This window comes from Mustela putorius, unplaced genomic scaffold (assembly GCF_011764305.1).
Source record: "Mustela putorius furo isolate JIRA1106 unplaced genomic scaffold, ASM1176430v1.1 tig00003962_pilon_pilon_pilon, whole genome shotgun sequence".
Taxonomy (NCBI): Eukaryota; Metazoa; Chordata; class Mammalia; order Carnivora; family Mustelidae; genus Mustela; species Mustela putorius.
In genome coordinates, this window is record NW_025422106.1 from 22,101,583 (window position 1) to 22,128,592 (window position 27,010).

The 27,010-nt window shown below is 38.9% G+C and overlaps 1 protein-coding gene across 2 annotated transcripts in view; it reads left to right on the top strand.

The window, feature by feature from the left end:
- Positions 1–27,010, top strand: part of EFCAB5 (EF-hand calcium binding domain 5) — a 163,097-nt gene that overhangs the window by 103,291 nt on the left and 32,796 nt on the right. For both annotated transcript variants that reach the window (XM_045070255.1, XM_045070256.1), the window contains 5 exons: positions 527–1,348; positions 4,532–4,606; positions 4,702–4,794; positions 8,480–8,694; positions 10,785–10,941. In XM_045070255.1, the coding sequence (XP_044926190.1) occupies positions 527–1,348; positions 4,532–4,606; positions 4,702–4,794; positions 8,480–8,694; positions 10,785–10,941 (1,362 nt within the window). The remainder of the gene's footprint in view (positions 1–526; positions 1,349–4,531; positions 4,607–4,701; positions 4,795–8,479; positions 8,695–10,784; positions 10,942–27,010) is intronic.

Here is a 27,010-nt window from a genome sequence, read left to right on the forward strand (position 1 = left end):
CATAAGTTGGGAGGAAAAGAATTGAGGAATAAAGAAGAAAGAAATGGAGAGAATAAGGAAGGGGGGAAAAATGAATATCAGGAAAGCATAGCCCAGTGAGTGACAGAGACTTACTTTTATTTTGATACTGTAGATACTGAAAAAAGTATTTGAGGTGGAAGACATGTGTCCTCTTCCTCATCCCTATACTAGGCTTATTGTTGGAGGACCAAAAGTAGTGGTTAAATTCTACTGTTGTGACAGTCTAAGCAACTCTCCAACTAGAAAAGGAAGAATCATGCTTATTTCCAAAGCTACACCTTTTAGGAAGGGATAATTTCTAACTTACAGTAGTGAGCATCTTTTATGTTGCCTAGAATATCTTTTTGCTTTTATTGTGTTGTAGGGAAAGGTAACTGTTATTTATTTAAATCAATAGGCCCATGTTACAATTATGATGATCAACACTGTTTTGCATTAATTTACTAGTTCTGATTCTTCATTCTAACATCAATTATTTAAAGAAAAAATTTTTTTTCTGCATTAGGGCCACTCATTGAATTTGAAGAGATAGACTTGTCTGAGTTCTGGGGAGACATGGATAATCAGAAACATATTTATGAAGACTTTGACAAAGTTCTCTTAGAGATGAATGCATTACTTTCTGAAAAACATGCCAGCAAAACACAAAGAAACTCATTTGAAACTCCAGAAGATCAACAGAAACAAGATGAACACAGTGAGTCAACACTGCCAGAACAGCAGAGAAGGATGACTGCAGAACAAGAACCAAGCAGAATTTCAACTGAAGGACAAGAACAAGACGGAGAGTCAAGTAGAGAAAAAAAACTGTACAGAAAATCAGTAACAGAACAAGAAACCCATACGGGGTCAACTCCAGAACAAGGATCAAGTAGAGACTTAATAATAGAACAAAAACCACATGGTGACTCAGTAATAGAACAAGGGCCACCAGAACGAGTGTCAGAACAAGGAGTCAACATGGAATCAGCTACAGAACGAGGACTCCACAGAGCATCAGTATCAGCACAAGGTCAAGACGAAGGGTCAACCTCAGAACGAGGATCACACAGAGAGTCAGTAGCAGGGCAAGGATCACACAAAGGGTCAACTGCAGAACAAGAACCACCCAGAGGGGGAATTCCAGAAAAACAACAGGGTTCAGCTTTACAACCAGAAAGTATTACCTTCAGAGAAAGTAATATATCTAGGGAGACTACTTCCTATGAGCACACTGACATCTCCCCACAGAAAGAGAGGACTCAGGAGAAAATATATGAAGGACTGTTTGTGAATCCTGAACAGCAAGAGGAAGTCCCAACATCAAGAAGAAGATATCGTCTGTCAGGTAGTAACTCAGTTCACCTATGACATCAGCTCCATGCTTTGTGGAGTGATTGTTAAAAGTCTTTTCAGAAAATACTCATTTCAGTTAGGATCTCTTCTGGCATGCCAGATCATTCAGACCTTAAATATGTTGCTCTGCAACATGTGTCTAGGCCTTGAACAATCAATTAAATGCAAACCAGAATGTTTCTATTGTCAATTTACCTAGAATTCCTTTTGCACAGGAAGCCCATTCATAAGGAAGCCATCTGTGATGTTACATATGAAAAATTTCACTAGACTCCTGAAAAGGCAGTAGAAGCCTGATTGGTTTCAGTTTTCGATTTTTTTTTTCTTTTTAAGACTTTATTTATTTATTTATTTGAGAGAGAGACAGAGAGAAGGCAGGAAGAGGAACAGAGGGACAGGGACAAGCAAACTCTGTGCTGAGCATAGAGCCTGATGCAGGGCTCAATCCCAGGACCCTGAGATCATGATTTGAGCCAAAAACAAGAATCAGTCTCAGACTGAGCCACATGGGAGCCCCAGAAGCCCTTTCATTTTAAGTATCATGTCTCATATTAGAGCTGCTTTTTTTTTTTTTTAAGATTTTATTTGTTTATTTGACAGAGAGGTCACCAGTAGGCAGAGAGGCAGGCAGGAGGTCGGGGGGAAGCAGGCTCCCTGTTGAACAGAGGGCCTGATGGGGGGCTCAATCCCAGGACCCTGAGATCATGACCTAAGCTGAAGGTAGAGGCTTAACTCACTGAACCATCCAGGCACCCCTAGAAACTGCTTTTTTTTTTTTTTAAAGATTTTATTTATTCATTTGACAGAGAGAGATCACAAGTAGGCAGAGAGGCAGGCAGAGAGAGAGAGGGGAGGAAGCAGGCTCCCCGCTGAGCAGAGAGCCCAGTGCGGGACTCGATCCCAGGACCCTGAGATCATGACCCGAGCCGAAGGCAGCGGCCCAACCCACTGAGCCACCCAGGCGCCCTAGAAACTGCTTTTTAAAATGTCTTTAACTTCAACTATAAAATGGATCTTGCATTTTTCAGTTATATAAGATGTATGTTCTAGAAGAGTTTCTGAAAGTTATATTTAAGACAGAAAACTCCTGCATTTCAAATATTTATTCTGCAGAAGACTTTTCCTTTGAATGGCCTATGCCAATGTATGCCTTTTTTGTTGAAAAATTCTAACTTCTTAGAGAGCCAGTCTCAATACCACTTAGACCTCAGTTAAGCATAAATGTCTTTAATTTAGTTTAACTTAATTTGGGGGGGGGGGGTGCCTATAGCAACTTTATTTTATCAGAGAAACCAGGCTGTAAGAAATCCACCAGGTCACCAAGTAATTTCCCTGGTGAGAGGAACCAGAGACGACCTTCCTGCCTATGGCCCCTGCTGTTGGGAGATTCACACGGAGAGAGAAGGAGGGTGGATGGTGGCGAGCAGGTCCTTTCTTTCAACCACAGTACTTAACACTCAACCGCTGAATGTGTTTCGCAGAAAAGAATGTGTAGTGAAATAGGGCAGGGGTGTGTGTGGCGGGTATCTGAAACCCTGTGGCTCAAAACCAGACTCCTGCTCATCCTCTAACCTCAGCTGTTCCGAAAGAGTTTACATGTACAGGAAAGACATAGCCCCCAAACCCTGTCAATCATGCCATTGCAACATTCCAGAAGCTTTATCTGCTCTTTAATTTTAAAGTCCCACAGTCCCGAAGAAAATCCTTATTCAAAACTCCTAAGTCATGAGTAACCTATGTTTTAGATTCTCCATTATCAGTAACTAACTGGAAATATCTCGTTTTTCAGCATTATGTTTGGTTCTCCATAAAATAGGGCTGTTAATTTTTGGCTCTCCTTACATACTAGCTAGAAAAATTGTGACATTCTATTCAATCAGATATTATTAATTAATTTTGTTAAGTGTTTTTTTGTTGTTGTTGTTTTTTAAGATTTTATTTATTTATCAGAGAGAGAGAGCGAGCACAGGCAGACAGAGGCAGAGGGAGAAGCAGGCTCCCTGCCGAGCAAGGAGCCCGATGCGGGACTCGATCCCAGGATGCTGGGATCATGACCTGAGCCGAAGGCAGCTGCTAACCAACTGAGCCACCCAGGCGTCCCTAATTTTGTTAAGTGTAACAGTGATCCAAAATGACAGTGTCTAGGGATGCCTGGATGGCTCAGATGGTTAAGCCTCTGCCTTCGGCTCAGGTCATGATCTCCAGGTACTGGGATCGAGTCCCACACCAGGCTGCCAGCTCAGTGGGGAGTCTGCTTCTCCCTCTCCCTAGGCCTCTACCCCTGCTCATGGGCTCGCTCTCTCTCCCTCTCTCCAATAAATAAATAAAATCTTTAAAACAAGCAAACAAACAAAATGACAGTGTCTAAAAAAATAAAACCAAAACAAAATAGAAATGTCTAAATGACGTAGGAGTTTCTTTCCTTCTGATATAAAAGTTAAAACTAATATGATAGCTCAGTCCCCTGAAATCAGCAGAGGCTCAAGTTCTATCTTGTGTCTCCTCTAACCACATAGTCCTGGATGGCTCACTACCGCATCCAGATTCAGAGCAGAAGGTAAGGAGAAGAGGCACCTGAGTGGCTCAGTCAGTTAAGTGTCTACCTTTGGCTAAGGTCATGATCTCATGGTCCTGGGATGGAGCCCCGCTTTGAGCTTGTTGCTCAGCAGGGGAGTCTGCTTCTCCCTCTTCCTCTGCCTGCTGCTCTGCCTACTTGTGCTCTCTCTCTCTCTGTCAAATAAAGAAATAAAATCTTAAAAAAAAAAAAGGGTAAGGAGGAAGGAGAAGAGATAGGCATTACATCACTTGCCCACACATCACATTGGTCAGAATTCAGGCATTTGGTGACATCTAGCTGTGACAGAGTTTAGGAAATGTAGCCCTCATGCTGAGTGGTCATATTTGGGTACAACAAATAGCTTTCATCATAGAGCTGCTCTCGACAAGTAAAGTTATTAAGTGATATCTTTGTGGTTGAATGTGACATAACATAGATGGGAAATAACCTGACAGAATATTTGTGGTGTTCTGTATGCAAGGCATATTTCTCATTCATTAATTTAGGACTGTGTCATAGAATAGATAATATCCAATTTATAGCAGTTTTCTTTTTTTTTCTTTCAAGTTTTTATTTAAATTCCAGTTCATTATAGCCACTTTCTTTTGTACCTTTTAGAAACTACAAAAAAGGAAAATGAGAAAGATCCATCCTGTCATAAATCCCAAGAAATAGAAGGAAAGTCATGGTCAGGTGACTCCTCATTTAATCCCCCTTTTATTTATACTTTAGAACAAAGTATGAAAGTGAAATTAAATTGTCTATTTAATGGAATGTATATTTTGTAGGTGAACTTTCAACTTGTAACTGGAAGATGAATAATATCAAATGTGAAGATGAGGAACAGGCACATTTACTCCTCAGTGACTCCAGGTTCACAGGTACGGGTTAGCAACCAAACTAGGAAACCAGACGGCAGTCCAACTGATGAATTTAATTTACTGTGGTGCCCCATGATAAAGACTGAACTTAGCGAAGACCCAATGGCAGGGTGATCTTTGCACTATTTTGTCCCTGAGCTGATGGATCTAAACATATACAAGATGAATGTTTTTGGTGGTAGTGTACCTGTAGGTATGTGCTTTTCTGCTTCAAAATGTATGGATTAGGATACAATTTGTTTTTACCGTCACGTGGCCCTATAACTGTTTTGAAGCTATGATCCAGGTACACAAAGGGAATCAGGTCTCGGATATTAGAACTCAATAGAAATCATTCCAGCGATTCCTCTCCCTGGTAGTTTCATAACTCAATATGTGAGACTCGTTTGAATCTATCTTGTTTTTGAAGACTTATAAGAAAGACCAACTTAACAGAGAGAGCAAAGAGTAGCTTTTAGCTCTGAGATAAACCATGTATTTAACAATGATGGTTCCAACAAGAGCCCATATTTTACTGCAATGCTCTTTTATCATTTTACCTTTCATCAACAAGTAGTAGAACTACTTATATTTGGATTATTTTCTTACTATCTACAAATCTTTTCTCATTTAAGCCTGGGTCAAATAACAAACTTTCTATCCTCAAAATACTTTGGTAAAAATGCACGGCATTGGTCAAGCTCCTGTGGCCTGCTAGTTCATGTTCTTCTTCTCTTGGTCTTACTTCTTTATTTCAGTTTTGCTTTACCATTTTGAAAAACTGCACGTGTGATTTTTTTTAGATCAAGTCAGATCTCATATGGAAGGCATGAGGGCATGAATGACTGATTCGGTGAATAAATCAAACATAAGTCTCTGGGCTGATATTTTGTGAAATATGCTTTGTATTATAAGATTGAGCTTCGAGATAAATATATTAGTCAATACTCTTTGGGGGAGAGGTTGCAGTAGTATCTATAGAATTATTTAACTGTCAAATCCAGACCACAGCTGGCTTCAGGCACAAATGAATACAAGGGCTCAATAACAGCAATGAGACACTGACTCCGCCTCTCAACCCTGTTCCTCTCTATGTAACTTTCAGTTTCAGGTCATTTTCTCCATGTTGTGGTAGACATGTCCATAAGGGTGTTGCTAAGTCTATATCTTATGTTCAGGAATCAGAATACTAAAAGAGTTGATTGGTCCCCAGTAGTTCCCCCAAAAGTTCTGGGGCTCATTCTCATTACGTATAGGGGATTACATTGCTGTCCTATGGAAATCACTAGCCAGACCTATATCACATGGTCTTGTAGCAAAGGTGAGGGATGCTCAGTGCCACCGGATTCATCTAAATCTATAAGGAACTTATCAAACTTGCTACCCACCCCCTGCAAATAACCCAGTTAAGAAATGGGCAGAAGACATGAATAGACATTTCTCCAAAGAAGACATACAGATGGCTAACAGAGACAGGAAAAGATGCTCAACGTCACTCCTCATCAGGGAAATACAAATCAAAACTACAGTGAAATACCACGACACACCTGTCAGAATGGCTACAATTAACAACACAGGACATACCAGGTGTTGATGAGGATACAGGGAAAGAGAAACCTTCTTATACTGTTGGTGGGAATGCAAACTGGTACAGCCACTGTGGAGAATAGTATGGAGGCCCCTCAAAGAGTTAAAAATAGAACTACCCTACCATCTGGAAACTGCACTACTGGGTATTTACTCAAAGAATTCAAAAATACTAATTCAAAGGCATACATGCACCTCGATGTTTATAGCAGCATTAACAACAATAGCCAAATTATGGGAACAGCCCAAATGTCCATCAACCGATGAATCGATAAGGAAAATGTAGTGTAAGGGTGTAGGGTATCTGGGTGTAGTGTAGGGGTGCCTGGGTGTCTCAGTCAGTTAAGTGTCCTGAGATAGAACCCCAGAGGCCCCCTGCTCAGCGGGGAGTCTGCCTGTCTCTGCCTCTCCCACTGCCCCTCCCCCAACTTGAGTTCCTGGTCTCTCTCAAATAAATAAGGTCTCTTTAAAAAAAGGGAAAGAAGGGGCATCTGGGTGGTTCAGTGCGTCAAAGCCGCTGTCTTCAGCTCAGGTCATGATCCCAGGCTCCTGGGATCTAGCCCCACATCGGGCTTTCTGCTCAGCGGGGAGCCTGCTTCCCTGCCTCTCTCTCTGCCTGCCTCTCTCTGCCTACTTGTGATCTCTGTCAAATAAATAAATAAAATCTTTTTTTAAAAAAGAGGTTTTAATATATATACACACACACACATAATTACATATAATATATATTGCATATAATATATAAAATTACATATAATATTCATTACATATAATGTATTACATAAATATATATATATTACAAAGATATATAAAATATATATAATGGAATATTACTCCATCATAAAAAAGGATGAAATCTGTCCTTTCCAACAAAGTGAATGGAGCTAATATATATTATGCTAAGTGAAGTAAGTCAGAGAAAGACTAATATATGATTTCAATCATATGTGGAATTCAAGAAACAAAATAAACAAAGGAGAACAAATGAGAAAGAGAGAGAGGAACAGACTCTCAATTATAGAGAAAAAACTGATGGTTACCAGAGCAGAGGGGGTGGTTAACAGGTGATGGGGGTTAAAGACAGTACTTGTGATGAGCACAGGGTGATGTATGGAAGTACTGAATCACTATATTGTACACCTGAAACTATTATCACACTGTATCTTAACTAACTGGAATTTAAATAGAAACTTGAAACATTAAAAAAAAAAAAAAACCTACCGTAAAGAATAAGATGACAAATTAGAGCTCATCAAATAAAACTTTTGTTTATTAAAACATGTCATTAAAGAAGTATGTATATAAACCACAGATATGGAAAAAATACGTGGACAATTTTAAAATTTGTATCTGACAAAGGACTGGTATCCAGGAAATATTAAGATCTTCAACAACTCAAAAAAATATAAACAACATAGTATAAATTAGTAGAACAAGTCAATAGATGCTTTGCAAATAAAACATGTAAGAATGAGCAATGAACACATGAAGAAGTGTGCAATGTCATTAGTCGTCATGAAAAACAGACTAACATTATGACGAGAAACCACTACATATGACCCGAATGGCTAAAATGAAAAAGACTGACAACACTGACTCTTGGCAAGATTGTGGAGAAACTGGAAGTTTTCAGGATTGTTGGTGGGAGTTTAAAATGTTACAGTTACTTCAGAAAATATCTGTGTGTTTATTGTAAAACCAAACACATATTTACCCATGATCCAGAATTTCCAACTCCAGTTATTTATCCAATAGAGTTAAAAGCATGTTTACAATGACAAGAGCAAAACATATGTAAGAATACGTAAACCAGGTATATCCATAATAGCCTGAACTTTCTGGAAACATTCCAGATATCTATCAGTATGAGAATAAATAAAAAATTGTGATATATTTATAAATGGAATATTACTCAGCAATAAAAACTATTGATACATGTGAAATGAAAATAAAAATATAAGCTAACAGTGGGGAAAAGATGTTTTCCTAATGAAGGGAGCATGGGTTTCTGACAGGAAAAGAGTAACAGATGTTTATTACAATAAGTATCTGTGTATTTTCCTCTAAGCTTTAAGAAATTGTCCACTTTACTGTTTGTTGTATGTTTCCTGCTTTATAGACCTACACTCAATTATCAGAAATATTCAGTCTTACAAGGACATAAAAGGTAGAAGTGCTTTCAATGGAGTTTCCTTAAATCTGCTCCAGTTTGTGCAACTTCTGGAGACATTTGTTGGTGAAGATACCCCCTTGAGTGTAAGTGAGACCCTCACATCCTTTTTTAAGAGAGGCTATGTTGAAACAAAAGAAGAGAAAATAAGTGGCTTAGAACAGGTGAGTAATATTATTTATCAATAAAACAGGTGGGGTCATATTATTAGTAAAGCTCTCAACCTCAGTGGCTCCTAATGTGGTCCTTTAAAAATTTATAACCAAGAGGTCCTTGGTGGCTCAGCTGGTTGAGCATCTGACTCTTGATTTCAACTCAGGTCTTGATCTCAGGATCGTGCATTCAAGCCCTGCATTGTGCTCCACAAGGGGGGTGAAGTCTACTTAAAAAAGAAATAAAGTTTCTTTAAAAAAAAAAAAGTTTATGATCAAGCTAATTGCTTTATTTCAATGAGCATAGCCATTAAGTATTTAATTTTATGGTCAAATGTTCCAAGATCACACTGCAGAGAATTCATTCCCCTAATAATAACATGATCACTGGTGGCAGGAGATCTTTTATTGCACAATTTCCTTTTTCCTCCTCTGAAGCTTGAAGAGCATATTCTGAGGAGCAGATATGTGTATGTGCAAAAAATGCATTGGCATGCACACTGCTGTGTGAATTCATTTACTAATGCACATACCTGGGAGTACAATTATGATTTGTACGTGTATTTTTTATTCATGTGAATCCAGGTGATCCATATTTCCTAAGAATTTACTACCTAGTTGAGTGATAGATAGGTGCATACATATTAGCTGAGATAAACAACTTATGTGCCCTTTTATGAAATATGTAGCTTACATTCACCAGGCACATTCACTCATCTCAGCAGCCTTATGGGTCTTCTCAACCTAATTCTAGAGTTTATATCCCTATTGCCTCCTCAGTTGCAATTCCCTCATTTAACCAAATGCTGTATATTAACTTTCTTTTAGCAATTAAATCTATCTGGATAATAATTTAGTTACTATCTGACTGATATAATTAATCTGGTAAAAAATCTGAAAGGTAAGTAAAATCAATGTCAAGTTAGATCAATGCTAAATTATAAATAATAAATTATAAAAAATAATTTTTGAACATAGTCATTTTTCATTGTTTGAACACTGCCTTCACCCTGCATATCCCACCAAGAAGCCAGGTAGAGCATGCCGTATGTTTATCACATTCCTGAATGACCATCAAGGGAGTGGAGAGGAATGAATCAAAGTTTCTTAAGGAGTGTAGCCCCTTTCCTAAGTTAATGTGCTTTAGTCCAATGCAGAGAATGCCTGGTTTTTGTTTTATTGTGTTTTGTGTTTTTGTTCTAGGAATGAAACAGAGAAACGGTATTTAGAGGATTCAAATTAAATGCTTTACATTTGCCTTTGGCTCAGGTTATGATTTCAGGCTCCTGGGATCGAGCCCTGCTTGATCAGGGATCAGGATCCCTGTTGGATGGGGGAGTCTGCTTCTTCCTCTCCCTCTGCTCCTCCTCCTGCTCTCTCTCTCTCTCTCTCAACCCTCCTCACGTTCTCTCCTCTCTCAAATAAATAAAATCTTCTAAAAAAAAATTAAATGCTTCAATTGAAGCATTACTATCATGCTTAGTCCCAGCTTTTTTTTATAAAGCTGTTTTTAGAAATAGTTTTGAGGGAATAAACCATGGGATGGCGGCTTGCACAATGGATAGTGTGTCCTGTGTTTTGTTAACCTGTTTCTTTTTTTTTTTTTTTAATTGACATACAATGTATTATTTGCCCCAGGGGTACAGGTCTGTGAATCATCAGGCTTACACATTTCACAGCAGTCATCACAGCACATACCCTCCCCAATGTCCACAACCCAGGCATCCTATCCCTAGCACCCCACCCAGCAACCCTATTTGTTCTGTGAGATTGAGAGTCTCTTATGGTTTGTCTCCCTCCCTATCCCATCTTGTTTCACTTTTTCCCTCCCTACCTCCCACGACCCCCCACCCTGCCTCTCAAATTCCTCATATCAGAGAGATCATATGATAATTGTCTTTCTCTGATTGATTTCATCCAGCATAATACCTTCTAGTTCCATCCATGTCATTGCAAATGGCAAGATTTAGGGTTTTTGATGGTTGCATAGTTTTTACATTGTATATATATATACCACATCTTCTTTATCCATTCATCTATTGATGGACATCTAGGTTCTTTCCATAGTTGTGGACACTGCTGTTACCCTGTTTCTATTCTAGGCTAGACAAAATGCTTCCAGAGCCCGACGGGAACTTCTCCTAGAAGCTGTGTTTCAGAAGTGGGACAATGACGGCTCAGGCTTCCTGGATCTGAAGGAAGTTGATGAAGTCTTGTACACATACAAGGAGGGTATGGAAAAAGAATCTATGAAGAAAGGTAAAAAGATAAGGATTTTCTTATTAAAGCTGTGGGAACAACTTGCTTCAAATTTTCCAGTACTATGACATATACAGTTAAAACTCTGGTTCTAAAACCACAAGACACCACTTCACACCTATTAGTATGGCTATCCTTTTTTTCCAGCTTTATTGAGATATAATTAACATAGAACATTGTATAAGTTTAAGGTGTACAGTGTGTTGACTTGATACATTTATATACTGCAAAATGATTACCGCCGTGGCATTAACACCTCTGTCACTTCACAATTACCATTTCTTTTTTGTACTGAGAACGTTTAAGATCTACTCTCTTAGAAGAGACAAGATGGGGGGGAAAGTAGGAGGAGGTGCCCTTTCAACCTGTACCCGAAAGTGAGCTGATTACCTTCCAAAGAACTCCGATCACCCACGAAATCAGCCTGAGATCAGAATTATACACATCTGGATCTCAACCGGGTAGAAGATGCCAGTGGGCAGGTAAAGCAGAGTGGGAAAGTCAGACTGATGTCGGAAGATAAACAAAAGGGGGAGGGAACCACCAGAGGCGACCCATTGGAAAGTAATATCCGAATATGAGAGTGCCCTGCGTCTGGGGACCAGCATTAACTCGGGAGTCTGGTAGAAAGCATTCAAAAAGAGCAAAGGATCACGGGGGAAATTGTGGGAATCAGGGTGTTAGGGTCAGGAGCTTAAGTCCCCAGACCCAGGACAGCCACCCCTGGCGCAGAGCCAGAGAGAGTGTGGCAGAGAAACCAGGTCTTGGTCCCTGAACCACCAGCGTGCCTGAGAGCGTGTGGGGCCTGGCTCCCGTAAGGGCCTGGGAGCCTCGCCAGCCAACAGAAGCACAGCCTTTTTGCAGTCCCCACGCGAGTGCCCTGCCTTCCCATCAGAGTCCGGTCATGCCCCGCACCCTCCCCTGAGAGAGGTGCGCACAGGCACCAGCCCGGTCTCTTGGACCGGGAAAGACCAGGCACTCCCAGACCGGGCCAGCGGGAAAATCTCAGTGTGTGATCACTGCTTGGAACTTCTCTGGCAGTCTGGAGCTGCCCAGACAGCCGCTGCTCCCATGGTTTTGGATCAAGGCGAGAGAGAAAAACAAAAGTGAACAAATATAAAAACCTCCAGAGAACAAAAGCCTGAAAAAAACAGTTTCCTCAGAGCCCACCACCCTTGAGGGGGGTGGGAGGACTTAACTCAGAGAACATCATTGACTGAAAACCCACGTGGCAGGCCCCTCCCCCAGAAAAGCAACCAGGAAAGGAAGAAAAAAAAAAAAAGATGACAAGAGAACAACAACCACTACTTCATAGGACAATTTTTATTATTAATTTGTTCCCACTATTCTGGCTCATTTTTTTATATAGATAATTTTTATTATTATATAGATAATTTTTAACCTATTTACCATCACAGTGAGATGTCCAGTACATCAAATTCCATAATAACCTTCTAACCTGAACTTTTTGATACATACACCTGTGTTTTCCTTTTGCATTTCTATTTTTTAAATTTCTTTTTTTTAAATTTTAGTTTAGTTTAGTCTAGTTTATTCCTTTTTTAAATTTTTATTTTCTAATATTCATATAGAGTTAAGCTTCAAGATAATCCTCTTTCCCCAATCAATGCCACCCCTATAGGTAAACCAATTCCTAATCCCCCTTTATCTTAGGAAAGTTGAGTCCTTTAACAAAGATATCAAGATATATCCAGGAAGAATCAAAACAACCTTCCTCACCCACACTGAGAATTTACAACCACTCTCCCATCTTTTTCTTCCACCAGTGTTTCTGTGTTTTTGTGTTTGTTCTGATAGTCTATAAATCTTACACTCGGGGTTCTTTTTGACGAGGTTCTTCCTTTATTTGCATATATATATATATATATATATATATATATGCAAATATATATACATTATTTTTTTCTCTTGTCATATACTTTTATCAGTCTTTTTGTTTGTCTGTGTCTGTTTGTATACTTCATAAATCTTACCTTGGGGCCCATTTGGGCTGAACCTTCTCTTTTATCTCAACTTTCGTTCCTGTCTCTCTCTCTCTCTTTTTTTCTTTTCCTTTTCTTTTTCCTCTCATTTGGGTGGGGAACCCTGATTGCTCAGAAGCGTTCCAGGGTGCACCTTGACTGCACCATGGTCGATACATCCAGCTACACCTGTTCAGCCATCTCTCACCAAAATGACTAGGAGGAGGAATGCCCAACAGAAGAAAAATACAGAGGATGAGCCTTCTGCAACAGAGCTAATGGCTATCAACATAGACAATATGTTGGAAAGAGAATTCAGGCTAACAATTATCCAAGCAATAGCTAGGTTGGAGAAAGCCATGGGTGACCAAACGGAATTGATTAGGGCCGAACTGAAAATGACCAGAGATCATGTTTTCAATGTTAGGGAAGAGCTGAAAGCTACCAGGGATGAGCTTCACAATGCTCTCAATGAGTTCCAGTCTAATCTAAATTCTCTCAAAGCTAGAGTAACTGAGACAGAAGATAGAATTAGTGATCTGGAGGACAAACAGATAGAGAGAAAGGATCAGGAGGAAGCCTGGAACAAACAGCTTAGAAGCCACGAAAACAGAATCAGGGAAATAAATGATGCCATGAAACATTCCAACGTCAGAATTATTGGAATCCCTGAAGGGGAGGAGAAAGAAAGAAGTCTAGAAGATATAATGGAACAAGTTTTTCATGAAAATTTTCCGAATCTCATGAATGGAACCAGCGTTCATGTACTAGAGGCCGAACGGTTTCCCCCCAAGATTACAGATTCTCGAAAGTCCTCGAGACACCTAATAGTAAGAATGAAGAATTATAATTGTAGGCAGAACCTCTTGAAAGCAGCTAGGACAAAGAAGATCCTTACGTAGAGGAAAGCCCATCAGAATAACGTCAGACCTGTCCACAGATACCTGGCAAGCCAGAAAGGGCTGGCAAGATATATTCAGGGCACTGAATGAGAAGAACATGCAGCCAAGAATACTTTATCCAGCAAGACTGACATTCAAAATGGATGGAGAGATAAAAAGTTTCCAAGACCGGCAAGGTTTAAAAGACTATGTAACCACCAAGCCGATACTGCAGGAAATATTAAGGGGGTTCTATAAAAGAGGAAAAATCCCAAGAATAGCATTGAACAGAAATATAGAGACAATCTACAGAAAGAAAGACTCCAAAAAGTAACACAATGTCAATAAAAACGTATCTATCAATAATCACCCTCAATGTGAATGGCCTATATGCTCCCATAAAATGGCACAGGGTTGCAGACTGGATAAAACGACAGGACCCATCCATATGTTGTCTTTACAAGAGACCCATTTTGAACCTAAAGATACACCCAGACTGAAAGTGAAGGGATGGAGAAGCATCTTTCATGCCAATGGGCCTCAAAAGAAGGCCGGGGTAGCGATTCTCATATCAGACAAATTAGATTTTAAACTAAAGACTGTAGTCAGAGATACAGAAGGACACTACATCATTCTTGAAGGGACTATCCACCAAGATGATCTAACAATTGTAAATATCTATGCCTCCAATATGGGAGCAGTCAATTACATAAGAAAACTGTTAATCAAGATAAAGAGTCATATTGATATGAATACACTAATTGTTGGAGATCTTAACACGCCTCTCTCAGAAATAGATCATTGAAGCAGAAAATCAATAAAGAAACAAGAGCATTGAATGACACATTGGACCAGATGGACCTCATAGATATATACAGAACATTCCACCCTAAAACAACAGAATACTCATTTTTCTCAAGTGCACATGGAACCTTTTCCAGAATAGACCACATACTGGGTCACAAATCAGGACTCAACTGATACCAAAAGACTGAGATTATTCCCTGCACATTCTCAGATCACAGTGCTTTGAAATTGGAGCTCAATCACAAGGAAAAGTTCAAAAGGAACTCAAACACCTGGAAGCTAAAGACCACCTTGCTTAAGAATGCTTGGATCATTTATTCTTCTCGTACCCACTTAAGCCCCCATGTTGCAACACTCTTAATCTCATAAAACAAACTGAGGGTTGCTGGGGGGAGGGGGTTTGGGAGAAGGGGGTGGTATTATGGACATTGGGGAGGGTATGTGCTTTGGTGAGTGCTGTGAAGTGTGTAAACCTGGTGATTCACAGACCTGTACCACTGGGGATAAAAATACATGTTTATAAAAAATAAAAAATTATATTAAAAAAAATAAATAAAAAAAAAAAAAAAAAAAAAAGAATGCTTGGATCAACCAGGAGATCAAAGAAGAACTGAAACAATTCATGGAAACCAATGAGAATGAAGACACTTTGGTCCAAAACCTATGGGATACAGCAAAGACGGTCCTAAAGGGGAAATACATAGCCATCCAAGCATTCCTCAAAAAAATTGAAAAATCCAGAACACACCAGCTCTCTCTACACCTTAAAGAACCGGAGAATCAACAACAAATCAAACCAACTCCACACATAAGAAGGGAAATAATCAAGATTAGAGCTGAGATCAATGAGGTAGAAACCAGAGATACAGTAGAACGTATCAATGAAACTAGAAGCTGGTTTTTTGAAAGAATCAATAAGATCGATAAACCATTGGCCACACTAATCCAAAAGAAAAGAGAGAAAGCTCAAATTCATAAAATTATGAATGAAAAGGGAGAGATCACAATGAACACCAAGGAAGTAGAAACAATCATCAGAAATTATTATCAACAGTTATATGCCAATAAGCTAAGCAACCTAGATGAAATGGATGCATTCCTGGAAAATTATAAACTCCCAAAATTGAACTAGGAAGAAATCGACAACCTGAATAGACCAATATCTAGTTATGAGATTGAAGCAGTGATCAAAAACCTCCCAAAAAACAAGAGCCCAGGACCTGATGGATTCCCTGGGGAATTCTACCAAACTTTCAAAGAAGAAATAACACCTATTCTCCTGAAGCTGTTTCAAAAAATTGAAGCAGAAGGAAAACTTCCAGACTCTTTCTATGAAGCCAGCATTACCTTGATCCCCAAACCAGGCAAAGACCCTACCAAAAAGGAGAATTTCAGACCAATATCACTGATGAATATGGATGCTAAGATTCTTAATAAGATCCTAGCAAACAGGATCCAACAGCACATTAAAAAGATTATCCACCATGATCAGGTGGGATTCATCCCTGGGCTACAAGGATGTTTCAACATTCGCAAATCAATGTATGTGGTAGAACAAATTAATAAGAGAAGAGAGAAGAAGCACATGGTCCTCTCAATCGATGCAGAAAAAGCATTTGACAAAATCCAGCATCTGTTCCTGATTAAAACGCTTCAAAGTATAGGAATAGAGGGAACATTCCTGAACTTCATCAAATCTATCTATGAAAGACCCACAGCAAATATCATCCTCAATGGGAAAAAGCTTGCAGCCTTCCTGTTGAGATCAGGAACACGACAAGGATGCCCACTTTCACCACTCTTGTTCAATATAGTATTAGAAGTCCTAGTAACAGCAATCAGACAACAAAGAGAAGTAAAAGGTATCCAAATTGGTAATGAAGAAGTCAAACTCTCTCTCTTTGTAGATGACATGATTCTTTATATGGAAAACCCAAAAGACTCCACCCCCAAACTACTAGAACTCATACAACAATTTAGCAACGTGGCAGGATAAAAAGTCAATGTACAGAAATCAGTGGCTTTCTTATACACTAATAATGAAAATACAGAAAGGGAAATTGGAGAATCGATTGCATTTACGATAGCACCAAGAACCATAAGATACCTGGGAATAAATCTAACCAAAGAGGTAAAGGATCTGTATTCGAGGAACTACAGAACACTCATGAAAGAAATTGAAGAAGACACAAAAAGATGGAAGACCATTCCATGCTCTTGGATCAGAAGAATAAACATTGTTAAAATGTCTATACTGCCTAGAGCAATCTATACTTTTAATGCTATTCTGATCAAAATTCCACCAGTATTCTTCAAAGAGCTGGAGCAAATAATCCTAAAATTTGTATGGAATCAGAAGAGACCCCGAATCGCTAAGGAAATGTGGAAAAAATAAAATAAAACGGGGGGTATCACGTTACCTGATTTCAAGCTTTACTACAAAGCTGTGATCACCAAAACAGCATGGTACTGGCATAAAAACAGACACATAGACCAGTGGAACAGAGTAGAGAGCCCAGATATGAACCCTCAACTCTATGGTGAAATAATCTTCGACAAAACAGGAAAAAATATACAGTGGAAAAAAAAACAGTTTCTTCAATAAATGGTGCTGGGAAAACTGGGCAGCTATATGTAGAAGAATAAAACTGGACCATTCTTTTACACCATACACAAAGATAAACTCAAAATGGATAAAAGACCTCAATGTGAGATAGGAATCCATTAGAATCCTAGAGGAGAACATAGGCAGTAATCTCTTCGATATCAGCCACAGCAACTTCTTTCAAGATATGTCTCCAAAGGCAAAGGAAACAAAAGCGAAGATGAACTTTTGGGACTTCATCAAAATCAAAAGCTTCTGCACAGCAAAGGAAACAGTCAAGAAAACAAAGAGGCAACCCATGGAATGGGAGAAGATATTTGCAAATGACAGTACAGACAAAAGGTTGATATCCAGGATCTATAAAGAACTCCTCAAACTCAACACACACAAAACAGACAATCATATCAAAAAATGGGCAGAAGATATGAACAGACACTTCTCCAATGAAGACATACAAATGGCTATCAGACACATGAAAAAATGTTCATCATCACTAGCTATCAGGGAGATTCAAATTAAAACCACATTGAGATATCACCTTACACCAGTTAGAATGGCCAAAATTAGCAAGACAGGAAACAACATGTGTTGGAGAGGATGTGGAGAAAGGGGAACCCTCTTCCACTGTTGGTGGGAATGCAAGTTGGTGCAGCCTCTTTGGAGAACAGTGTGGAGATTCCTCAAGAAATTAAAAATAGAACTTCCCTATGACCCTGCCATTGCACTACTGGGTATTTACCCCAATGATACAGATGTAGTGAAAAGAAGGGCCATCTGTACCCCAATGTTTATAGCAGCAATGGCCACGGTCACCAAACTGTGGAAAGAACCAAGATGCCCTTCAACGGACGAATGGATAAGGAAGATGTGGTCCATATACACTATGGAGTATTATGCCTCCATCAGAAAGGATGAATACCCAACTTTTGTAGCAACATGGACAGGACTGGAAGAGATTATGCTGAGTGAAATAAGTCAAGCAGAGAGAGTCAATTATCATTATGGTTTCACTTATTTGTGGAGCATAACAAATAGCATGGAGGACATGGGGAGTTAGGAGAAGGAAGTTGGGGGAAATTGGAAGGACAGGTGAACCATGAGAGACTTTGGACTCTGAAAAACAATCTGAGGGTTTTGAAGGGGGGGGTGGGAGGTCGGGGTACCAGGTGGTGGGTATTATAGAGGGCACGGATTGCATGGAGCACTGGGTGTGGTGCAAAAATAATGAATACTGTTATGCTGAAAATAAATAAAAAAGAAAAAAGAAAAAAATCTACTCTCTTAGCAGCTTTTAAGTATATAATACAGTATAATCACCATGCTGTATATTAGATCCACAGAATGTATCCATCTTTTAATAAAAGTTTATGCCCTTTGGGACATCTGCCTGGTTCAGTCAGTTAAGCATCCAGGTCATGATCTCAGTGTCATAGGAATGAGCTCCAGGTTGGGCACTGCACTCAGTGTGGAGTCTGCTTGAGATTCTTTCCCTCTCCCTTTGCCTTTCCCCCTGCTTGTATGCATGCTCTCTCAAATAAATTTTTAAAAACCTTTTTAATAAAAGGATGTTTATACCCTTTGACCAGCATTCCCCCATCTCCTCCACCTCCAACCCCTAAGAACCACCATTTTATACTCCGAGTTTGGCTTTTTTAGATTCAACATGTTAATGATATCATATAGTATTTGTCTTTCTCTCTCTGATTTCACTCAGCATAATAGCTTCAAGATCCATTCATGGCAGCACTCCATCTTTTTCATGATGAAATGATATTCGTGTGTGTGTGTGTGTGTGTTGTGTGTGTGTAGGAATCACATTTTCTTTATCCATTCATTCATTGATGGACACTTAGGTTTTTTCATATCTTGACTATCATGAATAATTCTGCTATGAACATGGTGGTACAGATATCTCTTCGAGATAGTGATTTCATTTTTTTTCATTAGATACTTAAAAGTGGAATTGCTAGATAATATGGCAATTCTATTTTTAATGTTTTGAGGAACCTCCATAATGTTTTTCCTAGTGATTATACCAATTTACATTCCCACCAACAGTGCACAAGTGTTCCCTCTTCTCCACATCCTTGACAACACTTATTATCTCTTGTGTTTTCGACACTGCCATTCTGACAGGTGTGAGATGATATTTCATTGTGGTTTTGATTTGCATTTCTCTAATTGTTAGTGATGTTGAGTATCTTTTCATGCACCTTTTGGTCATCTGCATGTCTTTGGAAATACATCTATTCAGTTTCTTTGCCCATTTTTTAATGTCTTTTTTTTCTATCTAGTTGTATGAGTTCCTTATATATTTTGATTAATCCCTTATCAGATTTATGATTTACAAGTATCTCCTCCTATTCTGCAGGTTTCCTTTTCATTTTGTTGTTTGCTTCTTTTTTTGTGCAGAAACCTTTTAGCTTCAGGTATTCCCACTTATTTACTTTTGCTTTTGTTGCTTATGCTCTATGGTTATAATTTTATTGGAGGGGGAGATGAACCATGAGAGACTGTGGACTCTGAAAAACAACCCAAAAACAATTTTGGAGGGGCGAGGGGTGGGAGGTTGGGTGAGCCTGGTGGTGGGTATTATGGAGGGCACATATTGCATGGAGCACTGGGTGTAGTGCATGAACAATGAATTCTGGAACACTGAAAAGAAATTAAAAAAATAAAAATTTTTAAAAATAGAAAAATAATAAGTGTTATCAAGGATGTAAAGAAGGTAGAACCTTCATGCATTGCTAATGGGAAGTGTAGAAAACAGAACTGTCTGGAGTGGAATGTGTCATACGGTGCTTTTCCCAAGACCTTAATTCTACATTTTTAGATCCCCTCTGTGTACCTAGCTACCCTCACTCTTAAGGTTTAAAAAAAAATCCCAAAATTTCCTCACCTCTGCATATTTTCTCTTCTTATTGTATCTCTTTACCTGTACAAGGTCTGTTTCACCTCTCAAGTAGGGCTGGTTTGTAAGTTTCTCCTGAATTTAACAATTTAACCACTTAATTATGCTCAATGACTTTTTTTCTTAATGACTTTTCATTCCCTATACTACATTTATCTCTTCTGATCAATACTTCCCAATCAAAAGTTACTAAAATTCTTATTCCAGTATAAGAATTTCCCTCATTTATTTGATTAGATTCCAGTATAAACCATTTTGCTTCCACTGGGTTTAAAGATTTATCTGGTGACTTTTACATACTAGATTTCCAATTCTTAAAGTATACAGTGAATGACAGAAGAGAATGATCAGAGTTAGTTAAGTTCTTCAACCCTTTCAAAGTTGTTGTATTCACTGACCTTCAAGTGTACCTAAGTTTATCAGTTGTCATGTGTTCTTCATTCACTATGTCTTCTCCAAACTTTACATTGTACTACACTACTTGTCTTAGACTACATCCAAAGAATTAAGCTTCAAAGGGCACAATGAGGTGGTTTCCACTTAAAAGGAAGGCAAATTTCATAATACAGAACCATGTTCTATAGAGAAAAGAACACTACACAATGGTCAGGAGAGCTGGGTTCCAATGCTGGATCTTTCACTTAATGGTCACATGGCCAGTGGTTTCTGGGTGGCTCAGTTGTCTAAGCATCTGCCTTTGGCTCAGATCATGATCCTAAGGTCCTTGGATGGAACCCCACATCAGGCTCCCCACTCAGCAGGGAGTAGGCCTTTCCCTCTTCCTCTGCCTCAAATAAATATGTAAAACAAAAGAAAATTTTAGTGGTCACATGACCAAAACCAAGGTACTGCACCTCAACAGATCCAGGTGTACTCATTTGTAAAAGGAAGGAGTTAGAAATGATGATTTCTAGAATTTAAGAAACCTGAGGATGATATTATAAGGAAATTCCAATACGTATGACTGAACTACAGCAATAGGGGTAGGTAGAAAGCATAAAATGTAATGGGTTAATCCCAGTAGATGAGAAGGAGGAAAGTAATGAGGAGGCAGAATCTGCTGCCAAATAAATTTTTGCAAGCAGGAAGAACAAATTATTCTCTCCAAGGGTAGGTTTATACAAAATGATTCTCTCTGAACACATATTGGTAGCCACCTGGCCTGAGGAGATGATTGCTGAGCTGATAACCATATGGAAGAAGAAAGGCAGATTTAGCTTCCTTAGAAAAGGAAGAACATTCTAAATTCAAACATTAGCTAATAACTGATCAACAAATCTTCAAATAGATCTTTGTTGGTTTTGTTTTGTTTTGTTTTGCTCTATCCTTCTTATCTATTTCAGTGTCAAGGATTAAAAATTGGATAAAAATTGGAGAAATAGGATAAAGCCACAGAATTAGAAATTTCTATAAATTTTTCTGCTGGTATCCTCAAAATGCAAGTTTTTTATATGGAAGGGGCAACTTGAAACTTTTAGCCAGCAATTTTCCCCTTTTTATTCCTAATACAGCCTAATCTTCTGAGAAGAAATATTGCATACAAAAGCTGTAAAACATGTGATCTGCCTCTACTGTAGAATTTAATGGAATAAATAACTCTTTCCTCATTATTTCCCAAGGAATAGCTATTAACATTTGTTGGATATATACAACTTTTAATTTTCTATTAGATCTGCCTCAATATATAAGTTTTATTTTTTTAAGTAGGCTCTACCCTCAGCGAGGAACCCAGCATGGGTCTTTCCTGACCTAAGATCAAGACCTGAGCTGAAATCAAGAGTTAGTTGCCTAACCAACTGAGCCACCCAGACACCCCTATGTAAGTTTCCATTTAAGTAGGACATTTAACTTTCTTAAAGTTATAACATTTTAGTAATGCATTTTGTCACCATATTCCAGAGATCTTGAACACTTAAGAACCATGTTTATTTAGAAAATCTCATTGAAAAACTCACATGATGATTTTTTTTTTAAAGAAACTGAAAACTGGACAAAGAAACTGCTATTTTTTCACTCTGGAACAAGGAATCTCTAAGAAACTCCTCAGCCTTTCCTTGATTGCCATGACTTTGACATTTTTGAAGATTATAGGCTGGTTGTTTTTAGTATGTCCTTTTAGCTTTGTCTAACATTTCCTCATGATTAAATTCAGATTATTCACCTTTAGCAGAAATATCATGTAAGTGACGCTATATTTTCTCCTTGAATCTTAGCAGAAGTCTCATGATAATAACATGATATCTGTAGAGGCTCCTCAAAAAATGAAAAATAGAACTACCCTATGATCACTCTGCTGGGTATTTACCCAAATAATACAAAAACACTAGTTCAAAAAGATATATGCACCCCTATGTTTATTACAGCATCATTTACAACAGCCAAACTATGGAAGCAACCCAAATGTCCACTGATAGATGGATGGATAAAGAAGATGGGATATATATACACACACATATACATACAATGGAAGATTATTCAGACATAAAAAAGAATAAAATCTTGCTATTTGCAACAACATGGGTGGAGCTAGAGAGTATTATGCTAAGTGAAATAGGTCAGCCAGAGAAAGACAAATACCATATAATTTCACTCACTGTGGCATTTAAGAGACAAAACAAAAGGGTGGGGGAGAAACGAATCAAAAAACAGATTCTTGACTCTAGAGAATAAACGGATGGTTAGCAGAGGGAAGGTGGGTGAGGGGATGGGGGAAATAGGTGAAAGGGATTAAAGAGTACACTTATCTTGATGAGCCCTGAGTAACATACGGAATTGTTGAATCACTATATTGTACACATAGGGGTGCATATATGTTAACTACACTGGAATTTTTTTTTTAAGTGGTATCTGTCAGTCCCTACCATTTAAAGATTTTATTTATTTATTTGAGAGAGAGACAGTGAGAGAGAACATGAGCGAGGAGGTCAGAGGGAGAAGCAGACTCCCCATGGAGCTGGGAGCCTGATGTGGGACTCGATCCCGGGACTCCAGGATCATGACCTGAGCCGAAGGCAGTCATCCAACCAACTGAGCCACCCAGGCGCCCAGTACCTACCATTTAAAAATTACTTTTTCCCTTTGTAATTAATGAGGTTTTAGTGGTTGTACTTTGAAACCATAGAAATATCCCCCTTTTTTAAGATTTTATTTTTAAGTAAATTTTAAAATATTTTTTTAAGTATTTTTAAGTCCCTGCACCAGGTGCTTGAACTTACAACCCCAAGATGAAGTTGAATTCTCTACCCACTGAACCAGCCAGGCCCCCCAGAATAATTCCCTTTCTTGCCAAACTTTTTGTTCATTTATTATAACAATATGTATTCATGGTTTCCTATGTTACCCAATAGGCTGTGATCCAACACTATCACTATTTATTTTAATGTTCCTGTTGTCCCAGATTTGACTGATTGAGAGTCCTTTCAGTCTGGCCATGCCCTCCTCTTCCCTCCAACGTTGTTGTTGTTGTTTTTAAGATGTTATTTATTTATTTGACAGAGAGATAGAGAGAGCCAGAGAGCACAAGCAGGGGGAATAGCAGAGGGAGAGGGAGAAAGCAGGCTTCCCACGGAGCAGGGAGCCGCATGTGGGGCTCAAGCCCAGGATCCTGGGATCCTGACCTGAGCCAAAGGCAGACACTTAACCAACTGAGCCACCTAGGGGCCCCCTCCTATATTCTATTATGAAAAATATCAGGGGCACCTGGGTGGCTTAGTTGGTTAAACATTGGACTCTTGTTTTTGACTCAGGTCATGATCTCAGGGTTGTGAGATTGAGCCCCATGCCAGGGTCCACACAGTCTGCTCAATCTCTCCCTCTGCCCCTCCCCTCACTCATGTGCTCGCTTGTTCACTCTCTCTCAAAAATCTTAAAAAATTTTTTCAGACATACAGCAAAGTTCAAAGTATTTTACAGTGAGCACCTATATACCCATCTCCTAGAATCTACTATACAATTTATAAATTTTTATTTTATAAATAAAAGATTTTTTATGAAATATTTTTATGTTTTCTTAAAAAAATATATTTTCTTAAAGGCAGAGGGAAAATTGGGACTGATACAGAATGGCAACTTGTCATGTCCACAATAGCAAAACTATAGAAAGAGCCTAGATGTCCATCAACAGATGAATGAATAAAGATGCGGTACACACACACACACACACACACACACACACAATGAAATACTATGCAGCCATCAAAAGAAATGACATCTTGGGGCGCCTGGGTGGCTCAGTGGGTTAAAGCCTCTGCCTTCGGCTCAGGTCATGATCCCAGGGCCCTGGGATCGAGCCCCGCATCGGGCTCTCTGCTCTGCAGGGAACCTGCTTCCTCCCCTCTCTCTCTGCCTGCCTCTCTGCCTGCTTGTGATCTCTGTCTGTCAAATAAATAAATAAAATCTTAAAAAAAAAAAAAAGAAATGACATCTTGCTATTTGCGACAACGTGGATGGAACTAGAGGGTATCACGCTTAGAGAAATAAGTCAATTGGAGAAAGACAACTATCATATGATCTCCCTGATATGAGGAAGTGGAGATGCAACATGGGGGGTTAAGGGGGTAGGAGAAGAATAAATGAAACAAGATGGGATTGGGAGGGAAACAAACCATAAGTGACTCTTGATCTCACAAAACAAACTGAAGGTTGCTGGGGGGAGGGGGGTCGAGAGAAGGGGAGTGGGGTTATGGACATTGGGGAGGGTATGTGAAATTCTATGGTGAGTGCTGTGAAGTGTGTAAACCTGGCGATTCACAGACGTGTACCCCTGGGGATAAAAATATATGTTTATAAAAAAAAAAAGAAAGAAAAAAATGAAATCTTGCCATTTGCAACAACGTGGATGGAGCTAGAGGGTACTATGCTAAATGAAAGAAATCAATCGGAGAAAGACAATTATCATATGATCTCTCTGACATGAGGAATTTGAGAAACAAAACGGAGGATAATAGGGGAAGGGAGGGAAAAATGAAACAATATGAAACCAGAGAGGGAGATAAAACATAAGAGACTCTTAATCTCAGGAAACAAACTGAGGGTCGCTGGGAGCAGGTGGGGTGGAAGGGATGGGGTGGCTGGGGGATGGGCACTGGGGAGGGTATATGCTGTGGTGAGGGCTATGAATTGTGTAAGACTGATAAGTCACAGACCTGTACCCTTAAAACAAATAATACATTCATTATGTGTTATTGAAAAAAAAAAAAAAGAATAGCTGCTTGTCTTCCAAGGGAAGAAGAAATTGTGGTAGAAGACTTCTTCAGGAAGGAGAGATTTTGAAATTAAAATTTAAATGAGAAGGGCACATACCCTATGATTTATTTATAATAATATATAACATATAGTTTATAATAAGTGTCAAAGAAACTTACACGTGTGCTCCGGGAGACATGTATAAAAATGGTCACAGCACTGCTCATAAGGGCAAACCCTGGAGACAGCCTGCATGCCCACAGACAGGAGAATAAATCCATGGCAGTAGGTTCACAAAATGACATACTATGTAGTGGTGGAAATGAATGAGTCCCAGCCAGAAGAACAACATGGGTGGATTTGGTAGCATGATGTGGAATAAAAAAGTAAGTCCCAGAAAGCTACATATAGCATGATGTCCTTTTTCTGAAGTTTACCAATAGACAAAACTAATTTAGAAGTATATTGTTTAGAAGCATATACACACACACATACACAATAACACTATTGGGTAAAGGAAAGGAAGAATAAAGCAAAAGCGAAATTTCAGGATGTTGGTTGGGGTGTGGGGAGACAGGGGATGGAACAAGGTCAGGCTATAGATGTGCTATTGGTATTGTCCAGGTGTGGTAACACATTAGTAATTGTACAATTAAAAAAAATAAAAGGTATGGATGCAGAAGTGTGCAAGGCATGGTCAGGACCATAAGTAGAATGGAGATAGTGGAGTGATTAGATTCAGTTGTATAACATAGTGATTTAGCTTCTGCATACTTTATGCTATGCTCACCTCAAGTGTAGCTGTCATCTGTCACTGAATGTGGTAGGACTTTGAACCAGGGAATTGTATGATGCAAGTTGTGTTTCATTTTTGCCTGTTGCTATCTTTTTACTAGGTATTGTTTAGAATAGTTGGGGGTGTGTTTATGATTATTTAAATGCCATGATTAATAAAAGCCATAAGTTTGACTTGTACCTTTGAGGTTCATTCTAGTTGTATGTTATTTATTTATTAAAAAAATGTTTTGTATATAGTTGACACACAATGTTACATTAGTTTCAGGTGTACAACATGGTGATCCAACTTCATACATTATGTTATGCTCACCTTAAGGGTAGCCACTGTCACCACATAGCACTATTACAGTATCATCAACTATATTCCCTATGCTATGCCTTTAATTCCTGTGACTTATTCATTCTACAACTAGAAGTCTGTATCTCCCACTCCTCTTCACCCTTTCTGTCCATTCCGCTATCCACCTTCCCTCTGGCAACCATCAATTTGTTCTCTGTATTTAGAGGGTTGATAATGCTTTTTTTGGTCACAAGTTGTGTTTTAATTTAATTTTATAAATATGTATTGAGCCTTACTCTTAGTAATCTAATTATGTATAAAATGATTAATACTGGTTTGGGATTATGGTAACAGGAATGGAGAGAAATGGAAACAAGATATATTGCCAAAGGCTAACAGGATAGGATTAAGTGCCCTATTGGATATGGGAGGTAAAAAGTAGGGAGGAGGCAAACTTGACCCTGGTGTTTCCCCCACTGCTGAGTGTGGTGGAGTTAAAAAAACAAAACAGAGGGGCACCAAGGTGGCTCAGTTGATTAAGCATCCAACAGCCAATTTTGGTTCAGGCTATGATCTCAAGGTTGTGAGATCAAACCCCACATCCAGCTGGTGTGGAGCCTG